This window comes from Dipodomys merriami, unplaced genomic scaffold (assembly GCF_024711535.1).
Source record: "Dipodomys merriami isolate MVZ:Mamm:240054 unplaced genomic scaffold, mDipMer1.0.p SCAF_412, whole genome shotgun sequence".
NCBI classification, from domain to species: domain Eukaryota; kingdom Metazoa; phylum Chordata; class Mammalia; order Rodentia; family Heteromyidae; genus Dipodomys; species Dipodomys merriami.
This window is the reverse complement of record NW_027205738.1, coordinates 365,606-389,785: the sequence shown is the minus strand read 5'-3', so window position 1 is coordinate 389,785 and position 24,180 is coordinate 365,606. Positions and strand designations below refer to the sequence as shown.

The window sequence follows — 24,180 nt, the reverse complement described above, 5'->3', positions numbered from 1 at the left end:
GCCGAGTGAGAACTACAGGCCCCAGGCTGCCCCGCGAGGGGAAGGACAAGGAAGGCACCGCTCGGCCGGTCCGCCTGTCCTCCCCTATTCTCGCGATGGTTGGACCACGTCGTCAAGCCCAGCCCGGAGAGGCTGCTAGTCCCGGAGGTGGGGCGCAGGCAGCCGGGTGGGCCAGTCAGGGCGGAGCCGACGAGACGGCGGAAGCGGCGGACGGCGGGGAAGGGGGCGGGGAAGGGGAAGGAGGCTGGCCCGGAAGAAGGAGAAACCCTGAAAAGAAAACAGCAACAAGCCCGGCCGCGGTGACAGAGGGGAGCAAGATGGCGGCGCTGAAAGGGAGCTACTGGGTCCGGGCCCGACTGGGACTCCCGCCGCTGCTGCTGTTGACCATGGCCCTGGCTGGGGGCTCGGGCACCGCTTCGGCCGAAGCGTTTGACTCGGTCTTGGGTGATACGGCGTCCTGCCACCGGGCCTGTCAGTTGACCTATCCCTTGCACACCTACCCCAAGGTAGGGCCCGTCCGAACCGGTCTTCCGCCCTTCCATCGCCGCCCATCTCTCCGCTGCGTGCCCCGGTGTGGGCTCTGGGACCCTAGCGCTTCCGCCGCGGCCTCCCCGGGGGTATAGCTCCGGTTTTCCTCCTAAACCCCGTCTGCACCCCGCTCCTGCTGTAATTACCGGAAGTTTGTGCTCCTCTCCTCGGTGATAGGTGGGCAACACAAAGAGGGGGAAAGACGCGCGACCCCTTCCCTCGGTGGGGAACTCGAGGGCAGCGGCGGGGGCCGGGGCCGCTCGGATCTGGAACACCGGGTCCAGATGTGCGTGGAGCCCTCGCGACGCGAGCTGGGAGGCGCAGATGCACCCGTCCAGGAAAGGCTGATCCGCCACCCCATATTCGCTGCGGGCAGTCACTGTAGTCTGAAAGTGTTAAGTCAGCCCCCAGGAGTTGTTTGAGACGTACAGGAAAGACTTCCTGCCTGTGTTGAGTATACTCTGTGCGAGACGGCGCCACTAGGAATTAGAATGTCTTAAGAGAGGCAGATTTCTGCCTTCAAATAACTTGCGCCCCCCCCCCCCATTCAGGAGACAGGAAATCCCGTGGGGTGGGTGGGGAGATGCGACTGGCCTCGGGAAGGGGGTGTCCATTGCTTAGAAGAGTTAACCCCATTCGCATCCCTAATCCCTTCACTTCCCCCACCCGCCCCTCAGTTGCTCCCTTGCTTTTAATTTTCTCTTAGGTTTTTCAGCGTCTTAAGAACTGTTTACTCAATGCTCAAAATTGCTTGCTGACTCTCCCCACACCTTCCCCACATGTAATTTGGGTGTATTCCCCTCCTCCACTCTGGAGTTATAAATAAGTACTTATGCCGGTTGGCTGGTCTTTCTCTTGTTTTTCTTTCATCCTCTGTATACTATTTGCTTAACTGTTGTGTCTAACCCTCTGCCTTCAACTACTACAAAGTGGCTACAAGGACAGTGCCAGTGACATTTGCTTACTAGGTAGAGCAGGCGTGTTTTGAACTCTCTGCCCTTCCTCAGCCTCCAAGTGCCAGTATTACAGCTATGTACCACTTTGGTTCAAAATATATGGATTCTACTGTTAGGCAATATAATGGGCTATGCCATACCGTTATCTCTAATCCCCAGAATAATCCTACAAAGTTTGATTTAATAATTAAGTTGAGGCTTAAAAAGTTAAGTGACTTTCCCAAAGTTCCATAACCAAGAAATATTTGACAGAAGTTTGATCTTCAAATTAGCTACACTGTACTGTCACCTCCTTGTACATTGGGTTACAAATAGTTACTTCACTGATTTCTGTCAGTTCTCCATTGTGTGTGTGCCTGCTAGGTTCTCATGCATGCTGTACATGCACTCTGCAAACTGTGTTACACCTCAGTCTCTTACTGAGGTTTGCAGTTCAGGGAAAAGCAGTGTATTGTTTAAAAAAAAAACCAACTAGATAAAGCCAGGCACTGGAGGCTCAAGCCTGTCATCCTAGCTCCTCAGGAGGCTGAGAGCTGAGGATTACAGTTCAAAGCCAACCTGGACAGAAAAGTCCATAAGACTCCTATCTCCAGTTAACCACCAAAATCAGAAGTGGCACTGTGGCTCAATGTGATAGAGCGCTAGCCTTGAGCAAAAGAACTCAGGGACAGCACCCAGGACCTGAGTTCAAGCCCTATGACCAATTGAAAAAAGAAGGGAAAAAAATTAGATCAATTCACAAGTTCTTATAACTGCTCTTGATCTGGTACCTGTAATTAGAAAGTAGAAATCTCATTTTAATGACTGTTTTTCAGAATTACTTGTTGTAAGAAAATAGAATGCTCTACCTGTTTGTAAGTAGCTATTTTAAAATTGCTGAATTTTATCTTGTGTCTTCAGAAATGTACTAGTGTAATTTGTCTGGCTTCAAAAACAAGAAATATAAGTCCTGTTAATAACAAAGCTAATTAGAATCACTATGGCCTTTTTTTTTAATTGAGTTTGGGCTTTGGAACCATGCAGGCTTGGTTTCAGCTCCACTATTGCTCCCTGTATGTCCGTATATGTTACACGCTTAGCACAGTGCCTAACACACAGCCACATATATTACCTGATATTCAATATGATTAAAAGCACTATTTTCCTTGTACTGTATATTGGAGGATTTAACATTTACATAAGCTTGCCATCATTTACAATTTGTACAGCATAAAATATTTATTATATAGAAAGGAAGTATTTGGATTTGATTCTTAATACCTATTGAGTGCCTAGTCTGTGCAGGTATTAAATAATATATTAGGTGTTTACACAGTACCTGGCACATTATTTTATTATTATGTTAATTATTAATGTGATGTATTTATTAGATAATACAGTATGATAGTAATCTGAATTAGATGTGATTTTATAATTCTCCTAATGTGTAATCAAGACTGACTTCAGCATGCTGTGTAGTTTCAGCATGCCATATGGTTTTGTGAGCTTTACTTCTGGTTACCTTTTGGGATTGGTTTAGTAACTAAAGGTATATTGGCTTACAACTGTAATCTCAGCACTCGGAATGCAGAGGCTTGGAGCTTGAGTTCAAGACCAATTTGCTGTCTAGCAAAACCTTATCTTAGGGGGAAAAACATATCTGAAAATATAATGACAGTATTGATGGTGTCCAGGAGCTCATGCTTCCTCTGTACAATAAAAGGAAATATGTTGGTGCTTCAAATACAGGAGAATTATTTCACCATTTTGAAAAGCCTGCAGATTCTATTCAGTATGAAGTACATCTTAATTATAAGAGTTCTTTAAATTTTCCCAAATTAAATACAGGTAGAGCTGAGGTCCAAAAAGATACCACTTTCAAAATTGTATAATAAAGGTATTTAATATTAAACTTGCAGCCACCTCTTCTTACAGATGGTTGCTGCTGCATTAATTTTAATAATTCTTCTGCTGGAAAGAAATGCATACTATTACACTCCATTGGATGCTAACTGGTGTATACACATGCTGTTTCTTTATTAGTTGCCTGCCAGTTTGTACACAGTGGATCACACAGTAAGTTGGGGGCTCCCCATATGCACTAGTTTGTTTCAAGTACTATATGTATTTCAACAAGGGAAAAAAAAACTGAAGACATTGTTATTAGTTTTATTAAGCAATTGCTATTTTCTAGTAATGAGGAATCATTTATCTCATTTTTGCCCAACACACATACACCATGATGCTTGTCTTTATTTTTGAAATCTATTATGATTAACACTACCATTAACTAAGCACCTTTCGATGTCTCAGGCACTGTGCTAAGAATAGCAGCTTCCACAATTATTGAGGAATCTGGAGACAATAGCTATTGTCTCTTTTTACAATGAAAAAACAGATTTTAACAGATAAAATAAAATAACTTGTGCAGTTAGCCCCCTAAAAGGTTTGATTCTCATCAGGTAGCTTACAGTGTCCTTTTCCATATATCACTTTGTTGCTCCTGTATATGTTTTCAGTTAAGCCAAGTTTTCAAAAACCTTTAATATAAAATTTTTATAAATATGTACCTCATTTTATCAGGGGAAAATGTTTCACCATTTGCCTCTTGAAGTGAGTCATGATACTTTTCCTGCTAAATCTGATTTTTTTTTTTTGGTCGGTCGTGGGGCTTGAACTCTGGGCCTGGGCGCTGTCCTTCAGCTCAAGGCAAGCGCTCTACCACTTGAGCTACAGCGCCACTTCTGGTTTTCTGGTGGTTTATTGGAGATAGGAGTCTCACGGTCTCTCCTGCCCGGGCTGGCTTTGAACTGGGATCCTCAGATCTCAGCCTCCTGAGTAGCTAGGATTACAGGCATGAGCCACCAGCGCCTGGCTTTAAATCTGATTTCTGTAAGCTTGGCCTTAGGAGAAGCATGCCCTTAAGCCTAGTGGACTTTCTTACTCCTTCCTACCTCTGTGAGATAGATTCTGTCACTGCTATTTTTATTTCCAAATGTTCTTACCACAAATTATGGGAAAAGGATGTTATTTTTAGCCACTAGACCTTTTCTTTGTATTGCTTTTAAAATACAGAATTAAAACCTTTTTGTATGGCTAAGATCTTGAACATTGCCTTCCATTATTTTTTTTTTTCCTTTCAGTTATCAAACTACTGGATGGTTTAAAATAAACCCTACTAACATTGCTTTTTTTTCTTGATTTCTTTCAACTGAGAGAAATATTTTATGTTTTCATAATGCTCTCTGTTCTTAAACTCCCCAGGAAGAGGAGTTGTATGCATGTCAGAGAGGTTGCAGACTGTTTTCAATTTGTCAGTTTGTGGATGATGGAATTGATTTAAATCGGACCAAATTGGAATGTGAATCTGGTAAGATGCTACGCTAATGACATCAGCTGTGTATAACATTGTTTTTTCTTGAGTTGTGTTATGTTTTTTTTACGTTTTCCTTAGAAAATGACATACTGTTTAAATTAGTTATCCATAATTACATATATTGTAATAATTACAAATTTAGAGTTTTAACAGATGCTACTAAAACATTACATGGACTTTAAATTCATCTGTTTGTTGGGATGATGTTTATTTTGTACTATGGACAGAATGTCTTTGTGTAACCTGAGTGTTCTACTTCCACAAATGCAGCAGTAATTACCCTGCCTATCATTACCTTTTCATAGATAGTATAATTTTCCTACTAAGCCTTTCAATCATAGGATAGTTAACTTCATTCCAGAATTTTTACTGAATCAAGTCTTTGACTCATTATTTAATAGTGTATTCTTTATTGGTCATGCCAGTAAAAGTAATTGGAGACTTTGTAACCTGGTAATCACTGTTCTGATGCTGAAAGACATATAAGCCTATAATCAGGACACATGAACATTTACCTTTTTAGAAAACTAATGGGATTGTCTCCATTTGTTAGTTTATTCACAAAACAACTCTTGTCAGTCATTGTTGTAACTCATACCTAGTTTTCTGTGATACTGCTTTATTTTTAAAGCTTTGTCTACTAACTGGCCATTTTTCTATGTGCACAGTACTGTTCAATTTATTATTCAGCACCTTTCAAAAGAGTATTATAAATGCATATATGACTTGAATAAAAATAAAATCAGTACATACATACAAAAATGACTATAATGAACTAAATGAAGAGATTATATCTAGTAAAGATGCATTTCAAGCCAGCTGCCAGTGGCTCACGCCTGTAATCCTAGCTACTCAGGAGGCCTAGATCTGAGGATCTCGGTTCAAAGCCAGCCTAGGCAAGAAAGTCCATGAGACTCTTATCTCCAATTAACAACAAAAACCAGAAGTGGTGCTGTGGCTCAAGTGGTAGAGCACTAGCCTTGAGCTGAAGAGCTGAGGGTCAGCGCCCAGGCCCAGAGTTTAAGATCCATGACCAACAAAACAACAAAAAAAAGATCTATTTCAGTGGATAGTGACTGCTCTACCATTTGAACCACAGCTCTACTTCTTGGTGGTTAATTAGAGATAAAAGTCTCACAGACTTTGCTGACCAGGCAAACTTCAAACCAAGATCCTCAGATCTCAGCATCCTCAGTAACTAGGATTATAGGCGTGAATCACTGGCACCCAGCCTCAACCTTCCCCCTTCCCCCCCCCTCCCCCGTGCTGCAGATTAAACCCAGGGCCTAGTACATGCCAGGCAAGAACTGTGTCACTGAGCTACAGTCCTAGCCCTATTTCAGTTTTAAAATCACTTGCTATAGAACAGTTCAGTTTTCTTAAGTCTTAGGGTATTAGACTCATTGTTTCATCTTACTTTTCTCTTTCCTTGTTGTTTCATCTTATTTTTTTTTCTTTCCTTGTTTCTCAGCTAAGTGATCCCTTTTTTTTCTACAAAATCCAGTACCCTTTAATGATAACACCATTAATCAGAATACCAAATGGTTCATTTCTTAACAGTAATCACAAATATTTGTATAAATGACTTAAATACGTTATTTTTAACCCTATGTAGTAAGCAGTGATATTTCCACTTTAGACCTATAGAAATCAAGTTAGCGGTTAAATACTACTGCCCACATAGATAGTCAACAAAAAACTTCAAATGGCATCTTCAGGACACTAATACACAAAACTTAGCTTTAAGGTTTCACTTACATGAATGTTATCACATAACCAAAACCTGGATATTAAGAGATTTACCATGACACATTTAATTTGTAAGAAATACACACAGGGGGAATTCTCTTAAAATAATACACTTCTTCTATTAATAAATTTGTACGTTCATGTTTAAAATTTGTACATTCATAAGAAAAATGTCAGTTCTAGCCTTTACCCTATTCTTTATTTTTTGCTTACCCCCGTCTCTTTTTTAAAATGTACTATTTTTCTCTTTCAGCATGTACAGAAGCATATTCCCAACCTGATGAGCAATATGCTTGCCATCTCGGATGCCAAGATCAGCTACCATTTGCTGAACTGAGACAAGAACAAGTAAGAAATAATAATAATATCTTTTAAAATTGTCTACTTTTGAGGACTGGGAATGTGGCTTAGTGGTAGAGTGCTTGCCTAGCATGCATGAAGCCCTAAGTTTGATTGCTCAGTACCACATAAACAGAAAAAGTCAGAAGTGGCTCTGTGGCTCAAGTGGTAGAGTACTAGCCTTGAGCAAAAGAAGCTAAGGGATAGTGCCCAGGCCCTGAGTTCAAGTCCCAGGACTAGCAAAAAAAAAAATTGTCTACTTTTTCACTTTGTCATAACTATTCCTGTTGTACCATGAATAACTTGTTCCTAAGTCTTAAAATATAGTGATATAACTGGCATATTATTTATATGTTCAAAGATAGAATGAGGATCTTAGACAAAGAGTAAAGATGTGACATTTCTTTATTTCCCCTTAGTAGAGAAAAAGTCTGTCAGCTAAGCATTCTGGCCCATACCTTTAAGTCTAGTGCTGGAGAGTTTGAGTCAGGAAGACCATGAGTTCGAGGCCAATCTGGGATACATAGCAAGATATTTATTTATTCATTTATTTATTTACTGCCAATCCTGGGGCTTAAACTCAGGGCCTGGGCACTGTCCCTGAGCTACTTTTGCTCAAGGCTAGTACTCTACCACGTGAGCTGCAGCACCACTTCTGACTTTTGCTGTTTATGTGGTACTGAGCAATCAAACCCAGGATTTCATGCATGATAGGCAAGCACTCTACCACTAAGCCATATCCAGCCTGCAAGATCTTTCTTAAAAAGAAAAAAATAAATGCCTGTTTAGATGGTATTGACTTGCATTATTTCAAAGTGTTTTTTACCTGCTTTGTCCTACTTTAATAGTGATTCATTTCTTTATTCATTTAAGATTCATTTTGTTTTGAAGGACTCGGGATTAAACTTGGCCTTGCTCTACCACTTGAGCCTTATCCTCAGTCCTGTATTTAATTTTCATCAAGTGAAATTATGTTTGTAGCTGGGCTCCGGTGGCTCACACCTGTAATCCTACCTACTCAGGAGGCTAAGATCTGAGAATTGAGGTTGAAAGCCAGCCTGGGTAGGAAAGTCTGTCACTCTTAACCACCAGAAAACCAGAAGTGGCACTGTGACTCAAGTAGTAGAGCACTTGCCTTGAGCCGAAGAGTTCAGGGACAGTGCCCATGCCCACATTTCAAAACCCACTACCACCAAAAAGAAAAAAACACACACAAAAAAAACTGAAGTTAAGAGAAACTGATAAGAGTCCTTTTTTTCTGCCCTAACTTCTAATTGCCTTGCTTGACATTTCATCAGATTTTGATTTTCCGTATATTTGGACCTGACTCAAAAACTGACTATTCTAATAGAAGTGAGAGGTAGTGCGTTAATATGTTTGGTGGCAAGTAAAAGCAGCCTGGGATTTTAAGTTTTACTCTAGTTAATGTGCATAAATAGCAGTTTAATGCTAATGATTGTGGTAAATTCATTTAATTATTTTTATGATTATATTGATTATATGTGTATGTTCTTTATAATACATAATAAATGCATTTCAGATTTAATTTTTTTTGTTTAGCTAATGTCCTTGATGCCAAAAATGCACCTCCTCTTCCCTCTAACTCTGGTGAGGTCATTCTGGAGTGACATGATGGACTCTGCACAGAGCTTCATAACCTCTTCATGGACCTTTTATCTTCAAGCTGATGATGGGAAGATAGTAATATTCCAGGTAACTATTGTGCCTCAGATTCATCTAAGTACCAGCAACAGTGAATGTATATGATTATGTTTTGGCATAAAACTATGTACTTGGTCACTTAAAAATACTTATCAAATAAAAATTACTTATTTGGCCTTGATGAAAACATTAGGCATGAGGACTCTGTAATTGCCCTTTCCTCTTTCCCTTGTAATCAGAACTCTTGAATTTTCTAAATTTTCTAGTGGCTAAGTAAATAAAATTAAAAGGAGATAATATATTTATATACTTTGAACATAAGTAGTGGTATATAATATGTAGATACTTGTGACATAATATTTAGAAAGTTTACTTTTTTCCTATCTTACCATGTACCATGTGATATGATAATAGCTACTATTCTTAGAAGTTTCTGTTGTAGTAGACATTTTGTATGTACATTTGTCCCAAGTATTGGAGATGGTTCTGAGACTCCCTTGGAAACCAAAATTTGATAATGTCAGGTTCTTTTTTTTTTTTTTGGGGGGGGGGGGTCCGGTCATGGGGCCTGAACTCTGGGCCTGGGCGCTGTCCCTCCTCAGTTCAAGGCTAGTGCTCTACCACTTGAGCCACAGCACCACTTCTGGCTTTTTTTTCTTTTTTTTGCTTATGTGGTGCTGGGGAATCAAACCCAGGTCCTCATGCATGCAAGGCAAGTACTCTACCACTGAGCCACCTTCCCAGTCCCAATGTCAGGTTCTTTAATCTACACACATCTCCCTACTATGTAGTTTCCTTTTCTTTTTTCTGGTTTTTTTTTTTTTTTTTTTTGTCTGTAGTGGGGCTTGAACTCAGTGCCTGTGCACTGTCCTTGAGCTCTTATGTTCAAGGATAGCATTCCACGACTTTGAACCATAGCTCTACTTCTCTTGTCCTGGTGGCTAATTGCAGATAAGAGTCTCATAGACATTCCTGCCTGAGCTGGCTTTGAACCATGATCCTCACACTGAGTAGCTAGAAGTAGCCATGAGCCACCAGCACTCAGCTTGTAATTTTCTTTTAATGCAGTAAATTTCTCAAATATACCATTCAACAAATTATATTGTTAAAAAATACATGGGGCTGGGAAGGTGGCTCAGTGGTAGAGCGCTTGCCTTGCATGCCTGAGGCCCTGGGTTCGATTCCTCAGCACCACATAAGCAAAAAGAAAAAACCTGGAAGTGGCACTGTGGCTCAAGTGGTAGAGCGCTAGCCTTGAGCTGAAGAACTGAGGGACAGTGCCCAGGCCCAGAGTTCAGGCCCCACGACCAGACCCCCAAAAAAAAAAATAATAACATTGTGATACTCAATTTTTTCAGGTAATAAAGTAAATATTTTAATTATTTTTGCTAATAAGGTACATCTTTTAATTATTTTATTTTTTTAGGTCAGTGATAGGGCTTGAACTCAGAGTCTGAGCTCTGAGTACTTTTTTTTTTTTTTTTTTGTGGGTTGTGGGGCCTGGACTCTGGGCCTGGGCGCTGTCCCTCAGTTCTTCAGCTCAAGGCTAGCGCTCTACCACTTGAGCCACAGTGCCACTTCTAACATTTTCTGCTTATGTGGTGCTGAGGAATTGAACCCAGGGCCTCATGCATGGTAGGCAAGCACTCTACCACTGAGCCACCTTCCCAGCCCCGTCTGAGCTCTTTACCCAAGGCTAGTACCCTACCATTTTGAGCCACAGTGCCACTTCCATTTTTCTGGTAGTTTATTGGAGATAAGAGTCTCACAGACTTTCTTGCCCAGGCTGCCTTTGAACCACAATCATCAGATCTCAGCCTCCAGAGTACCTAGGTTTACAGGCATAAGCCACCAGTGCCCAGCTATTTTTTAATTTTTTTTAAGCATTTTTTGGTTTACTCATATGACTACTGTGTGATCATGTTATAGCACTGTCGTAGGCCTGGATCTTTTGTACTTGATTTAGTAATAAGTGACAGTAATTTTCTCTCCTTAAATTTCTGAGCAAATTTTATGTCCTAAACCTTCTTGTGTTAAAGCTTCAGTTGATGTTCAGCATAGAACGCTAATTCAGTCCTCCTTAAATGTAAGAGTAGCTCTGTTGCTCTCAGAAATATGACTATAACTGGGAGTAACTCTCATTCCAGAGGATCAGAGCTATTAAAAAATGTAAAGTATGGTGTGTTCATCTGTAAATTACAAATTATTCCTATTTAGAGAATGGGATGTTTCAGATAAAGAATAGAGATAATAGATGTTTAGCCAAAAGTTTTGGCAATCTGCTGAATTATTCCTGATCAACTAGAATTAGAGCTCGTTTTTTCAAAGTATAATGTTTAATGCAATGTTTTGTCGTAATTTTTCCCTCTCTTGTCTCTTTTTTTTTAAGAGACAGGAAGTTGAAGTGACTAACTAGTTGATGATGCCAGAAATCTGTCTATTTATCTGAAAGGCACTGGATCTGATGTTCAGGAAGTGCAATTAAAATTATATTGTGGTTAATGTGTTTTATGTTTTATACTATACTTTTGTTACTTTCTCTCAATTTAAATGTTTATAGAGATGATGTGTTATAGAACTAGTTACCAAAAAAAGCTTTAAGTACAAATGACTTAATTGACTTTCATTACCATTTTAGTCAAAGCCAGAAATTCAGTATGCACCACAGTTGGAGCAGGAGGCTACAAATTTGGGAGAATCATCTCTGAGCAAAATGTCCTGTAAGTTTTATTTTAAATAACTTGTATAAAAAATTAGCATCAGGGGCTGGGAAGGTGGCTCAGTGGTAGAGCGCTTGCCTTGCATACATGAGGCCCTGGGTTCTATTCCTCAGCACCACATAAGCAAAAAAGAAAAAAGCCGGAAGTGGCGCTGTGGCTCAAGTGGTAGAGTGCTCGCCTTGAGCTGAAGAGCTGAGGGACAGCGCCCAGGCCCAGAGTTCAGGCCCCATGACCGGACCCAAAAAAAAAAAAAAAAAAAAAAAAAAGCATCAGGCTGGGAATATGGCTTAGTGGTAGAGTGCTTGCCTCACATGCATGAAGCCCTGGGTTCAATTCCTCAGTACCACATACACAAAAAAAGCCAGAAGTGGTAGAGTGCTAGCCTTGAGCAAAAGAAGCTCAGGGACAGGCCCAGAGTTCAAACCCCAGGACTGGCAAAAAAAAATTTTTTTTAATAAACAAATTAGCATCAAGGGGCTGGGAAGGTGGCTCAGTGGTAGAGCACTTGCCTTGTATGCATGAGGCCCTGGGTTCGATTCCTCAGCACCACATAAGCAGGAAAAAAAAAAAAAAAGCCAGAAGTGGCGCTGTGGCTCAAGTGGTAGAGTGCTAGCCTTGAGCTAAAGAGCTGAGGTACAGCATCCAGGCCCAGAGTTCAGGCCCCACGACCGGACCCCCCCCCAAAAAAAAAAAAAAATTAGCATCAAATCTGGTAGAATTAGTTGCCCATCCTCTGATTTACTAGATCTGAGAAGTGATCTGAGGATTTGTATTTCTAACAAGTTCTACATTTTTGCTGATGCTATTGGTATGGAGACATTTGAAAAGCACTATTCAAAAATATTTAACTTGTTTCAAAGGATTTGTGTCTGCGTGCGTGCGAGCGTGCGTGCGTGCGCATGTGCGTGTGCGTGTGCGTGTGTGTGTGTGTGTGTGTGTGTGTGTGTGTGTGTGTGTGTATACGTACATATGTGTCTATACTAGGGCTTGAACTCAGGACCTGGGTGCTGTCCACAAAGTTTGCACTCTACCACTTGAGCCACAGCTCTGTCTGCTCTTTTTTTTTTTTTTTTTTTTTTTGGTCAGTCTTGGGGCTTGAACTCTGGGCCTGAGTGCTATCTCTGAGCTTCTTTTGCTCAAGGCTAGCACTCTGCCACTTGAGCCATAGCACCACTTCCAACTTTTTCTGTGGTTAATTGGAGATTAGAATCTCATAAACTTCCTCTCCAGGCTGGCTTTGAACCATGATTTTCAGGTCACAGTCTCCTGAGTAGAATTCCAGGCACCCAGCCACTTCCAGCTTTTTGGTGGTTAGTTAGAGTTGAGAGTCTCGTGGACTTTGCTGCCAGGACTGGATTCAAACCTCAGTCCTCAGATCTCAGCTTCCTGAGTATCTAAGATTACAGGAGTGAGCCACCAGCACCCAGCAAAGGATGTTTTAAGTATGAACCAATCAAACATTTAGATATTTCCCAATAAATTAAATGGTAGAACTACTGAAAAATGTTTCCTATTTTATTTTCATAGTAGAAGTGAATTTTAACCCATAAGAACACAAAATATCAAACTAAGGCAGAGAGTACCTTTTAAAACTTTTATTTTAAATACTTAATTAACCTGCTGATTATATTGGTGAATGGGAATGGGTGGATAATAGCACATAACACTATTATATAGACAGTTTTGATTAGAGTAAACCAAATTCTATTATTCAAGCCCACGTGTTTTTAAATAGAAAGTATCAATGTCAAGAATTTGAAAATTAAGCCGGGCGCTGGTGGCTCACGCCTGTAATCCTAGCTACTCAGGAGGCTGTGATCTGAGGATCGAGGTTCAAAGCCAGCCCGGGCAGGAGAGACCGTGAGACTCCTATCTCCAATAAACCACCAGAAAACCGGAAGTGGTGCTGTAGCTCAAGTGGTAGAGCACTCGCCTTGAGCTGAAGAGCTGAGGGACAGCGCCCAGGCCCAGAGTTCAAGCCCCACGGCCGACCCAAAAAAAAAAAAAAAAAAAAAAAAAAATTGAAAATTAAACAGGAAACCAATAATATGGTAAAATAACTTTTCATCACTGTTGTACCAGATGAATTTTCACAGATTATAAAATATGTCATTGAAAGCAATTAGATGTCTGTACAGTGTTTCTACCTAGAAGTAGTTATGAGACTAGTGTTTAGAATATAAGATATAAACTTGGACCTTATTTTTTCAGCAGATCTGCACTTGAGAAGTTCCCAGGCACACAGAAACTATCTTGAAGATGGAGAAAGTGATGGCTTTTTGAGATGCCTCTCTCTGTATGTATTCTTTCTTCTATGTATAAAAGATAAATATGGTTTATCTAAGAAACTAATATTTTCTTAATATTTTTTGTTATTCTCTCTCTCCCTCTCCATAGTGGTGTAAGCCTGTTTTCCCAGCTATGATAGGAAGTGAAAGGGGTGTTACTTTCTGCCTCTGTTTAGTTCTTAAGTCTAGACAGACCTGAAAATGATTAGTAGTTGCTCCACATATGCACACACCTTTCCATATACTTCATGTGCAGAGCATAGGAATATCCCTACATCTATTAGAGGTTTCAAGGAGAAGAAAATATTGCCAGGAGTTGGTGGCTCACACCTGTAATCCTAGTTACTCAGGAGGCTGAGATCTGAGGATCGCAGTTCAAAGCCAGCCCAAGCAGGAAAGTCTGTGATACTCTTATCACCAATAAACTACAAGAAAACCGGAAGTGGCGTTGTGGCTCAAGTGGGAGAGCACTTGCCTTGAGCTAATAGAGCTGAGGGACAGCACTCAGACCTAGAGTTCAAACCCCACAACTGACTGAAAAAAAGAAAAAGAAAATATTGAGGTGATAGAAATAAGTCTTTAATGATGAATAGAGCTCTTTGCTAGTTATAGGAAGAAATTTGCTAGCACTGGAGCTTGAGGCTTGGGTGCTGGCTAACATTTGGAAGTTAATTGGAGATATGAATCTCACAGCTGGAAGTAGCACTGTGACTTAACATAGTAGAGTGCTAACCTTGAGCAAAAATTGCTTAGGCCCTGAGTTCAAGCCCCATGACCAACCAAAAAAAAAGAATCTCACAGACTTCCCTGCCAGGGGTGGCTGTGAACCATAATCTTCAGATCTTTGTCCCCTGAGTAACTAGGTTTACCGGTGATGAGACACTGGCAACTGGCGACGTTAATTTTTTTAGAATTTCAGATAAGCTGTCTTTCAGCTGAATGTGTAAGATGTATCATTTTGTACTATAGCCCAAAGAGCCAAAAATTAGACCAAACCAGGTAAACTCCTGCAAATACAGTGGCAAAGAAAGCAATGTGTTAAGAACCCTCTATGTGAAGGGTAATCAGAGGACCAAGCTAGAGAGCTTTAACCAAGAAATTATAAGGCCTAAACTAGAGCCATGGACAAGAAAATCAAGAGATAATGGAGATAGTAGAGAATCTATAAGATCTAGGAGTTGTTTTTCTGTGGAGTGAGGAAGATGATGGATTCTAAGATGAACCCCAGTTTTCTGTTTTGCTGTTGCAGTCCAAATATCAAACATACCTTTCTTTTTCATGGATATAAATTCCTTAAAAACAAAGGAAAGTAGCTGGGCACCGGTGGCTCACACCTGTAATCCTAGCTACTCAGGAGGCTGAGACCTGAGGATCGAGGTTCAAAGCCAGCCTGGGCAGAAAAGTCCATGAGACTCATCTCCAATTAACCACCAGAAAACCAGAAGTAGAATCGTGGCTCAAAGTTGTAGAACGCTAGCCTTGAGCTGAAGAGCTGAGGGACAGGCCCAGAGTTCAAGCACTACCACTGACAAAATAAAAATTTTAAAAAGTAAAGGAAAGTGAGTATTTTTTCACTTAAAGCTTTATAGCAGAATTCCCTGCATTTCACTTTCTGGGCAACAGTGTCCAGCGGTACCTTTTCCTTTTGCATACCCCAATGTTAACAAACCATCAAGTGAATGGTTTATGGTGGTAATACAGGTCTTTTTTAGGCAATGTTTGATGAGCAGTGACTCTCTTAAATTATATAGTTTTTCAGAATTAGATCCTTTAGTATTAAAAAATGTGTTTTGAATCTTATTAAATCGATTATAAAAAAAACCTCAGTCACTGATTCTCATAAACTGGCCTTCTACCTTAAAATGTTTTAATCATAAGTAAAATATAACTCTTTATTAAGACAGATTATAATAGCCACAAGATGCGTCATTTGAAATGTAAATAAATTGTTGCCAGTTAAATGTTTGAGCTGTTATAAGAAACTGACTTCTAGAAATCTGTTGTGAATCCTTTTATAAAACAATCATCTCATAATGTATGTATTGTATACTTTAATTTTTTGGGATACAGTTTTCTTAAAGTGAGTATAATTATAATACTTTGTAAAATAATTGTAACATTTATATGACTTAAATTTATAGGATACTTATTTTTAGTAATTAGGAAGTACTCTTAGCAGAGAAGCAATGTGACTGGTTTTATTGTTATTATACAAGTTCTTTAGCCAGGCTACAGAAACTTTTGGAATAGAAGAAAATGTCATATCAAGAAGTGGTGCTGTAGCTCAAGTGGTAGAGCGCTAGCCTTGAGCTGAAGAGCTAAGGGACAGCGCTCAGGCCCAGACGTTAAGCCCCACGACCAACAAAAAAAAAAAAAAAAAAAGAAAGAAAATGTCATATCACCCTAACATACTGGCTCTTATTTTTCCTTCTATAATCATGTCTTTTAAATAATTTTAAAGTTAGCACACCAAGTTTCAATTCAGGTATGTAAATACATAAGGTTGATTGCCTAATTAAGACTCTCCTAATTTTTACATTGTGAGTTTTAATATGACTAATTGTCATTTGTTTTGTTTTTTAGTAACTCTGGGTGGATTTTAACCACGACTCTAGTCCTCTCAGTGATGGTTTTGCTCTGGATTTGTTGTGCAGCTGTTGCTACAGCTGTGGAACAGTATGTTCCCCCTGAGGTAAATTTAATTCTAACCCTTGGGCCATTTGAAGAATGAGCCATGACACAAACCATTTTAAGTGCCTTATTTGTTTAATTAGTAAAAAGAAACAAAGCCTCTGTACTAATATAATGAGAGAAGATCTGAGGACTTTACCCTATCTGTTTGAAGTTAACACACATGAAAATTGTAAATTTACAATCACTAGCTCAAATTCCTGGTTCCAGTGTTCTGGGTGATATGTGTTGGCTGGCTTGAGTAATGTCTCCCTGGTACTCTGAGACTGACAAGAAAGGTTGATACAGTTTTCTAAGATAGTATATAGAAAAGAACACTTGTAGACCACTTAATTTTGAGCCAATTGCCATGACTGTTCAGAAGTAATTGTTACTTTAGAAGCCACAAAACTGGGACTTTTGATTCTTAGTTATTTTGCTCTGATTGCTAACTACCAGAGAGTTGGAAGACCATTGTGTGAATTATTTGGGAATTAAAATATAATGGTCTAAGAAGCTTAATTGTTAAGATAAAGGGGTTTTGTTTCATTATGAGGGATGATTGCTAAATATCTGTAGCCCTCTTCTGTTTATAATATGAATATACTGACAGTGTCCTTTTTTCTAGATTACCTGCTATATTCCCTGATATGTATTTTTTAATTATTTACTTATTAATTTTACTATGCTGGATAATGGAACCCAGGGCCTTGTACATGCTAAGCAAGTGCTCTACCACCAAGCTATACTTCTGGTTTCTTTATCTTAAGAAATTTATTTTCCCTAGTAAAGCTGAAATTGTACATCTTGCATAGAATTGTCTTTTCTGTTTTTTTTCCCCGTGAACTACCTCATGCAGTCTAAATCCTCATGGTGACCAAGCTGCAAACTTATGATAATAAATACCCTGGGAGGGCTGGGAAGGTGGCTCAGTGGTAGAGTGCTTGCCTTGCATGCATGAGGCTCTGGGTTCAATTCCTCAGCACCACATAAGCAAAAAGAAAAAAGCTGGAAGTGGTACCATGGCTCAAGTGGTTGAGCGATAGCCTTGAGCTGAAGAGTTGAGGGACAGTGCCCAGGCCCAGAGTTCAGGGCCCACGACTGGACCCAAAAATATATTAAAATAAATAAATAAATACCCAGGGATAGTTGGTTCCTTTCTCTATATCTTATTTCTGGGAAGCCTCTTGTTAAAGGAAGATATATATATCTCCATTGGTCTAGCTATTGCCTAGAAAGACTAAAACCAGCTTCAGGTAGAATTTACCCTGATGAATCCCCATAGCCTGGTTTGTGACTAGTGTTCAGTGCTTTCTAATGGGTTCTGTTCTGAGTGTTTCATGTGTAAGGTGACTGCTGTTGTCATCCCCATTTTTCAGATGAAGAAACTTCAGGAGAGAGTTTGTAATTTCCCCAGTGTTAAATATCAGGAAGTGTTAGAACCGGACATGAACTCTAGTAGTATGATTCCAGAGCTGTTGCTCTTAGCTAGGGGAGATGGTTATATGACTCTTATCAAGAGCTGCTGTCCTGTGTGTCAAAGATAGACACCACTGCGACCACCTGATTCATGTGGTAAGCCCCACAATGCCCAAAACTTTTATATAATGGTTCTCAGCCAGGCAATTCATGGAACTCTATTTTTTCCTTTCCTTTTTTTTTGGGGGGGGGGGGGGGCGGGGGGCGGCCGGTCGTGGGACTTGAACTCTGGGCTTGGGCACTGTCCCTGCGCTCTTCAGCTCAAGGGAGTGTTCTACCACATGAGCCACAGTGCCACTTCCGGTTTTCTAGTGGTTTATTGGAGAGTCTCATGGACTTTCCAGCCCGGGCTGGCTTTGAACCACGATCCTCAGATCTCAGCCTCCTAAGTAGCTAGGATTACAGGTGTGAGCCACCAGCGCCCGGCTTATTTTTCCCTTTACTTACAAAGGTAACTCCTCTTCGGAGGTGTTTTCGCCCTTTAGTGCCTCTCATACTTTTGGTTAGATATGCTAGACATGAGGATCTTTCTCCCCTTAGGTGACTTTTGCTCTTTTTCTTAGAGTTGATGTCTCTGTTGGGACAAGTTTTATTGGGAGCATATATCTTTTTAATTTTGTGAGAAAATTTCACCCCTAAGTTCTTGGGGAGTATATCACATCATTCCTAGATGTGTCCCTCTGTCACCATAAAACGTATAGCATCAGAGACACACTTGTGGCCTTGTTGGCTGCCATTGCATTGCCTCTGGATAATCAGCCATGAAGGCGCTACTTCCTTCCCCTTCACTATGGTCTCTTCTTCCTATCCTTGGCAGTTAAAATGATGACTGCATTCTAAGAGAACCTGTTCTCTTCTAAGGAAATACATTTTCTGAGAAAATGTGCATTAAAGAACCATTTGGGGTGGTTTTTGGTTGTTGTTTATTTAAAAGAGCCATTTGGATGTATTACTTTTAGACTTGACTTTTACATGTGAAACTATACTTTGGCAAGGTAATAATTTTGTTTAAGTATGTTTTTCTATAAAAGTGTTACGCACTTAACGTACCTGTAAGGCAGGAAAATCACTCATTCTACCATCCATAGTTAGTGTGCTGTTTATTTCCAGTATGAGCAGTTTGCAATACATATTAATAATCAGTTTTTATTTTAGAAGAAACAAAGGCTATCATTTACTTGGTTATCCTCAATTAGTATCTTTTTCTCTTCTCTCCTAGCCTCTCTTCTCTTTCTCCATTCTTCTTCTTTCCTCTCTTTCTTTTTTGGTGCCAGTACTGGGGCTTGAACTCAGAGTCTCAAGCTCTTACTCAGCTTTTCCTTACCACTTATGCCATACCTCTTGTCTTTTTGCAGATTAATTATAGATAAGAGTCTCTTGGATTTGTCTGCCCCAACTGGCTCTAAACCACTACCAGTGAGCTGAATAATTAGTGTCAGTTTAGTTTCATAAAATTTTGATGCTTTGTTCCCATTTCTTTTGGGGGGGGGAGAGTCGGGTCATGGGGTCTGAACTCTGGGCCTGGGCGCTGTCCCTCAACTCTTCAGCTCAAGGCTAGCGCTCTACCACTTGAGCCACAGCACCAACTTCCAGCTTTTTTTTCCTTTTTGCTTATGTGGTGCTGAGGAATGGAACCCAGGGCCTCAGGCATGCAAGGCAAGTGCTCTACCACTGAGCCACCTTCCCAGCCCTCATTTTTTTAAACAGTTATGATGTCATATTCATTCATTCATTCATTCATCTAGAGACAGAATCTTGCTATCTATGTAGGCAGGCCTCAACATTCTTCTGCCTGAGCCTTCCAAGTACTAGGATTATAGGCATGTACCACCGCATTTAGTTTAGAATGAAGCTTTTCTTTCTTTCTTTTTCTTTTTTTCTTTCCTTCCTTTTGCGCGCGCGCGCGAGCGTGCATGTGTGGCTTTAATTCAGGGCCTGGGCACTATCCCTGGCTTTTTCTTACTCAAGGCTAGCACTCTACCATTTCAGTGGTTCTACTTCTGGCAGTTGTTGTTGTTGTTGTTGTTGTTGCTACTTAATTACAGATAGGATAAGAATCTCACAGAATATATCTCCCCACACCACCAAGCTTGAAACTGTAATCTTCAGATCTCAGCCTCCTGAGTAGCTAGGATTACAGGCACTGACATGAATCTCAGGTGCCCAGGGAATATTTTTGTTGAGCTTATTGTTGTCATTCATAGTGTTGTTTTTCAGGCAGGCCCAACTTGGCATGAGAACAGAGTTTACCAGTATTCTTTCCTAAGGACTAGGCAGCCTCAGACAGAAATTTGCTATGGCAACAGATAGTAATGATAGGTGCTTCCTTGGTGGTGTCTCATTATCTTTGCCTGCTACTTTTTCTGAAAGAGTAGTGTTTGAAGCTATTTGTCAAGACCATGATTGTCTTAATTTCATACAGTTAGTTAAAAGTGGTTAGGAAAAGCCAGAATTGGAGCTGTGACGCAAGTGTTAGAGCACTAGGCCTTATCGAAAAAGCCCAGAAATGGTATGCAGTCCCTAAAAATCAAGTACCAGGACTGGCACCAAAGTTAAAAAAAATTTTTTTTTAAGTAACTTATCTCAGATCGTTTAGTTGCAGGGCTGAGCCTGTAGCCCATAATGTATTTGTTGATTAAATTTCTTAACTTTCAGAAAGAAAGCATACATAAAACTTCTTGCTCATTCAGATTTTAACATCTATTTTTGTTATTGTATCAACTTGAGATATTATCTAGTATCTTCCTGCTAAAGGGAGAGGAATTGGTTCTCTTACATTTCTTCACTGATGGTTATTGAAATGCGTATTATTTTGTCTACTTTCTATAATTATTTTATAAATTTCTACTGATAACATCATTATCTTTCCCCTTTTCTATAATTTTTAGTAATTAAGTTACTATGAACTTTGTTTTTTGTTTTTTGTTTTGTTTTTTTGGTCCGGTCGTGGGGCCTGAACTCTGGGCCTGGGCACTGTCCCTCAGCTCTTCAGCTCCACTTCCGGTTTTTTTCTTTTTTGCTTATGTGGTGCTGAGGAATCGAACCCAGGGCCTCCTGCATGCAAGGCAAGTGCTCTACCACTGAGCCACCTTCCCAGCCCTTATTTTCTCTTTTATAATTAACATTTGTACAAAATCCTGTTGCTACTCAGAATGAGAGTTAAGATCTTAAAGAACCTGGTCGTTTTAGCCTTCAGAGTCAGAGCTGTTAATAGGAGTACTCTTAACTTTATATAAACTTAACTCCACTTGGTACTCGTTTGCTGTGCCTTAGGTCACATGGGAAGTCTTTACATGTGAATCACATCATCTCTAATACTTTGGATTTTTATTATTGGTTTTTGTGCTGGTACTGGGGTTTGAACTCAAGACCTAGTTTGCTGTTCCTTAGCTGTTTTACTCAAGGAACCTGAATCATAGCAGCTCTAATACTTTGGATTTTTTTTAAATTTGTTTTTGTGTTGGTACTAGGGTTTGAACTCAGGTCCTAGTTGCTGTCCATTAGCTTTTCACTCAAGGCTAGAACACTACCACTTGAGCCACAGCTCTACTTACAGTTTTTTGTTGATTAATTGTACATGAGTCTCATGGACTTTCCTGCCCAGGCTAACTTTGAACTATCATCCTCAGAGCTCAGCCTTCTGAGTACCTAGGATTTCAGTTATGAGCCACCAGAACCCTGCTAAATACTTCCTTTCCTTTTCAAAAATATTTATAGAATTTTTTAAACTAAATATCGATTGATTAAATTGCTATTTGGAAATAAATTTTTGTTTTGTTTTTTGTTGCAGAAGCTGAGTATCTATGGTGACTTGGAATTTGTGAATGAACAAAAGCTAAGCAAATATCCAGCTTCTTCTCTTGTGGTTGTTAGATCTAAAGCTGAAGATCATGAAGAAGCAGGGCCTCTGCCTACTAAAGTAAATCTTGCCCATTCAGAAATTTAAGAGCTCTTCTTAAAAAGAAAAGTGTCAGGGACACTGAAATTTCCATTCCTCATAGAGCTTTTAAAATGGTTTCATTGGATTTAGGCCTTAAGTCAATATGAAGTGCAAATAAACTCACCCAAATGTGTGAGGACTGTATTTGCTATAACTTTACCTATAGGGTTTTTCCCCCTAGTAACTTAAGACATGGACATTTGGGGTTGTATTTTTATTTTACTAATATCTGTAGCTACTTTGTAAGTTGTGTTGGTTTTGTTGTTTGTTTTTTTCTCTGTTAGCCAATTTCTATGAGCTGATTGTAGTTCTTCCCCACCTCCTGTCATGATACTGTCAGTTATCTTAGTTAATAAGCTGAATACTTAGTAGGATATGACGCTTTTGCTCAGCAATGGCCCACAAAGCTGTAATTTGAAATTTAGCAGAAAATGGCATTTAATGACACTACATTTTCAGTTGTATTGAACTGAAATCATTAAAATTTTATTTGAATAATTATGTGCTGAAATTTGAGTATCTGATTTCCCTGGTCTTCCCACCCATTACTTCCCAGCCTAGAAAAGAATTATGTAGTGTTGTGTTTACTCCTCTCTAACAGGACTGAAGCACAGTGACCCTCTCAGCAATGCATTTGCTATTACTTTGTAAAATAACACAGGTTGGAGGAGTTCCCAGAGAACTGCTTTTCCTCTACATTTGACAAAAACTAATATTACAACCATTCTTTCGCCAACAAGAATACAGATTTAAAAACTAGAGTGATGTCAGGTAACAATATACCAGAATCTTAACGTGCTCCAGCATTGTACTAAATACCTTTGCAAACCAACAGTTGTTTTAATCACAGAGGATGGCTGGCAGATGCAGTAGTGCTGTTCTACTAGTGAGTCATACTCGCCCAATGGCCTAGTCTTCAGATTTTCCTGAGTCCAAAGAAAATAAGTAAGACTCTTCACACAAAAATATAGGTTTTCATTTCTAAAATAGTTTGTCTGGATTTGGAAGATGGAGGGTCAGAAAGTGGTGAACACATACAGATGGGGAAAGGAGTAATTACTAAGCAGTCATTGCCAAGCAGGCAAAACATGACTATGAGTTACCTTAAAAGACATTGTCTCACATCACATCCCTAGTGTATGCTGACACTTCTTAATCAGACACGTTTAACTGAAATACTCAGTGAAGAAGGCTGAGAAAAGTACACAATTCTACAAGCTTAGGAGTTAGCCCACTGGGAAGAAATGCTTCCCTTCTAAAAGCAATACCAAGAAATATTTAGATAAGAAGGTCAAACTAGGCTGGATAAAGTGGTTCACACAGAATCCTGGTAACTAGGGAGGCTGAGATTGGGAGAATTGTGGTTGAAGGCAAGTCCAATGGAAACATTAATAAGACCCTAACTCAACAGAAAAAGCTGGGTGCAGTGGTACATGTCTTTAAAGCTATAGCAGAAGCATGAATAGAAGCATCAAGGTCCAGGCTAGCCTAGTCAAATAATAAGACTTTATTTGAAAAATAAAAGCAAAAAGGGCTGGTGGTATGGCTCAAGTGGCAGAGCACCTGCCTAGCAACCACAAGCCCCTGAGAAATCTGAGGGAAACACTGTTAGTACAAGTACTAGGACCCGATGTGTACTTGTTGGTGCTGTGACAAAATAGAAAATCAACTTGAGGGAGAAAAGATTATTATGATTTGGGGGTTCAAGCCATCCTCGCTGTCTCCATTGTTCTGGGCCTGAGGTAAGGTACAACACGGGAGCTGCTCCTCTCAAGAAACAACTGATGCCTCTCCAGAGCACAGCTAGAGGCTTGCTTTTTTTGACTGGGACCAACTTCTAATAAATAACTTGTTTAGCTATTAGCACCCTCAGGATCTAGCCACCTCTCAGTAGTGCCACAAGCTTGGGAGCAAGCCTTTAATATACGCCTTGATGAGGACAGCACTTCATATTCAAGTCATATCACCAGCATGGAATACTATGGAGCACATGGGCAGACCCCTAATTTCTGCAGGGAACTGATAGCCAAGCTTCAACCTGGAGGAAAGGGAAAGCCAAACAAAATATTAAGGAGTGGCTTTCTAGGCAGTGCAGGCAGGGAATTGCAAGTTGTGCAGTAGGCCCAGACCCAACTTAGAAAAACAGCAACAATGAGCTAGAGAGGCCAGATAATAAGGAATGTTGTTAAACCTAGACTTGATCCTGAGCATGGAGGAGAGCTGCAATGTGTTAAGCAACAGAGTTAACAGTGTTTTAAAATAATTGAAATGACCATGTGGAAAGTAAATTGGGACAGAGTAGTCCTGAGGCCAACATTTTATCCCTGTTCTTTTAATACCCAACAGCCCTACTTTTATGTCACTCCATTGCTCTTATCTAAAAAGGTCTCTTGTTCCTCACTGTTCAGAGGATAGGTCTAGGAGTGGTCTTGGCTGGGTCTTGGACAGTGCTGCCAAACCAACAAAACCAGCCCACCATTAACAGCACTTCCCA

The 24,180-nt window shown here is 40.0% G+C and overlaps 1 protein-coding gene across 2 annotated transcripts; it reads left to right on the top strand.

Moving 5' to 3' along the window:
• The first annotated feature begins 221 nt into the window (after positions 1 to 221).
• LOC138807141 (transmembrane protein 59) lies at positions 222 to 22,188 on the top strand. Of its 2 annotated transcripts, none has more exons than XM_069992727.1 (8): positions 222 to 506; positions 4,728 to 4,833; positions 6,842 to 6,936; positions 8,488 to 8,640; positions 11,228 to 11,309; positions 13,524 to 13,605; positions 16,181 to 16,289; positions 21,537 to 22,188. In XM_069992727.1, exons 1-8 carry the CDS (start codon positions 318 to 320, stop codon positions 21,690 to 21,692), a joined length of 972 nt encoding a protein of 323 aa, XP_069848828.1. In that variant the 5' UTR covers positions 222 to 317; the 3' UTR covers positions 21,693 to 22,188. The 2 variants fall into 2 exon arrangements, with proteins under 2 accessions (XP_069848828.1, XP_069848827.1); XM_069992726.1 differs by having other exon boundaries at positions 248 to 506; positions 13,521 to 13,605.
• Positions 22,189 to 24,180: the final 1,992 nt, after the last annotated feature.